This window comes from Gadus chalcogrammus, chromosome 16 (assembly GCF_026213295.1).
Source record: "Gadus chalcogrammus isolate NIFS_2021 chromosome 16, NIFS_Gcha_1.0, whole genome shotgun sequence".
Lineage (NCBI taxonomy): Eukaryota > Metazoa > Chordata > Actinopteri > Gadiformes > Gadidae > Gadus > Gadus chalcogrammus.
In genome coordinates this window covers 4697542-4700041 of record NC_079427.1, presented here as the reverse complement: position 1 = coordinate 4700041, position 2500 = coordinate 4697542, and the positions used below count along the sequence as shown (strand labels likewise).

At 47.1% G+C, this 2500-nt stretch overlaps 1 protein-coding gene across 1 annotated transcript in view; it reads right to left on the bottom strand.

Moving 5' to 3' along the window:
• Positions 1–1527, bottom strand: part of LOC130406575 (forkhead box protein O1-A-like) — a 3705-nt gene extending 2178 nt beyond the window's left edge. The window contains exon 1 of the mRNA XM_056612242.1: positions 1–1527. This exon is cut by the window's left edge and continues 2178 nt beyond it. Within this exon, the coding sequence (XP_056468217.1) occupies positions 328–1170 (843 nt within the window). The 5' untranslated portion in view covers positions 1171–1527 and the 3' untranslated portion in view covers positions 1–327.
• Between the last annotated feature and the right edge of the window lie 973 nt (positions 1528–2500).

Here is a 2500-nt window from a genome sequence, read left to right as displayed (position 1 = left end):
CACACACACACACACACACACACACACACACACACACACACACACACACACACACACACACACACACACACACACACACACACACACGTGGAAAAGGTGCAGAAACTTCGCATCGCACCAAAGTGCACGTGGAGTCATATGTAAACGATTGTTGTGCTCTCGACCCCAATCTGGCGCGTGGAACAGAGCGAGGCTCTGATTTCACAACAAGATGAAGACAACTCAATCGCTTTGACAAATGAGAGACCCCCTTATACAATATATATAATGCATAAACAGTCGTGTTCATTGCAGACAGAAACGTATATTTTCTTTCTTTCTTTTTTGTTACAGAGAAGTACATAATAAAAACGTGTCCGTTTGAGTGTGTGTGTGTGTGTGTGTGTGTGTGTGTGTGTGTGTGTGTGTGTGTGTGTGTGTGTGTGTGTGTGTGTGTGTGTGTGTGTGTGTGTGTGTGTGTGTGTGTGTGTGTGTGTGTGTGTGTCTGCGCGTATGCGGTCGTGGTGGTCCGTGGAGGTCGGACTGTACCTTCCATCCCGCGGAGCTGTTGCTGTCCCCCTTGTCCTTAAAGTAGGGCACGCTCTTCACCATCCAGTCGTAGATCTGCGACAGGGTGAGCCGGCTCTCCGGGGAACTCTCGATGGCCTTGGTGATGAGGTCCGCGTACGACATATTCCCCCACGCGTTCCTGCGTGACGAGCTGCTCTTCCTCTGGGCGGCGGCGGCCGCGGCAGCCGCTACTGAGGAGCTGGAGTTCGGCGCCGCTGAAGCCGAGGATCCGCCAACCGGAGACGGGAGGAGAGCCACCTGTTGCTGGTGGTGAGGCCGCTGCGGACTGGGGTGCTGGTGCTGCTGGTGGGGGTGTTGGTGGAGATGCTGCTGGTGGATACAGTTCTCCTGGCATTGGAAGTCAGTGCACAGGACGATGGAGGGTTTGTGATCCTCGGGGAAGTCTTCGCTCTCTTCCAGCAGGCTGAGGCTGGTGACGTAGTCACCGCTGCCGGGCTCCGTTTTGACCGAAGGGACCGGTGATGGCGCGTTGGAGTCCCCTCCGCCGCCGGGACTGGTGAACTCCGGCCGGGGGAGCGGCCAAGTACAGGAGCGGGGCCGAGACAGGGGCTCGAAGTCCGGGTCGATGTCCACCATCGGTGGCTGCGCTGCTTCCGCCATGGTGTCAACAGAAAAAACTAACAGGGGATAAACGGTACACTGTCACATAAACACCGGATTCCTAAAGTTGAAAGTTCCAACGCGAGTAGAAATCTGGCTTTTAAAAAAAAAAAAGGAATCTGTTCAGTGGAAGAAAAAACACCTAGTCACCCAAAAGTCTACATTGAAAGTCGTATTCCGATTCCACTGACAGCAGAATGAAATAAAACGAGAACATGCAACAGTTTGGAAAAGCCCTGTCGGTAAAAAAAAAGTTTGGTATAAATTGCTTTTTCAAGTCCAATGTTGGGGATATTCCGCTCTGCGCTGGGTTCCTCGCAGCCTGTTGCTGTGGTTGTGTGTGCGTTGGTGTGTCTATGTGTGTGTACAGCAGCAAGAGGCTTTTACTGGAACTATGGTTTGTTAGCGGACCCCGCCCTCATTTGAGTGACACGACGGACGCACCAATGACGCAGCGCGCGAGGACTGAAAAAAGGTCCCTGTTTTCATTCTTTCACCTCGTAAAAATCTCCTCTCAGGGAACGAAAAAAAACAAACAAACGAAATGTTTTACACATCTGAAGTTTAGGACGTCTATCTTTTTTTACATTAGTAGAAATAGCTACTTTGAATAGTTTTATTTTATTCATTATTCGGGATTTAATGCTAGACAGACAGACAGACGGACGGACGGACGGACGGACGGACGGACGGACGGACAGACAGACAGACAGACAGACAGACAGACAGACAGACAGACAGACAGACAGACAGACAGACAGACAGACAGACAGACAGACAGACAGACAGACAGACAGACAGACAGACAGACAGACAGACAGACAGACAGACAGACAGATAGATATTAATAGGACTTGATGTATCCCCAAAGGAAATGTAAGTGTAGCATGTGAAAGTTATGAACTCCAAAATAAATACTGTAAATCTATTCAAAATAGCCTAAACATTTAATCAATAAACAATGAAAGTAATACAACACATCTAGAAGAGATTCATTAATCAATTAACAACGCAAATGTCAATCAATCGATCAAAGTTAACCGATCAATGAATACAAGTTGATATTTCAATTATATTATATTATATTTTATCTTGATATTTTATTTTATTAAACTTTAATAATAATAATAATAATATATTTAATTTGTAGAGACTTTAAACATTATCGAAAGATATAAAATATAACATAGTCATTCCCATCATGACCCGAAACTGGTATGTGTAGACTTTAATTCCACCCACTGCCGCATCAAGTGGAATCCTGGTGCAGAGCAACCGTGGTGTTTGCTGCCCCCTGGTGGGGATTTGGATGTACAATACATTTTGCTGA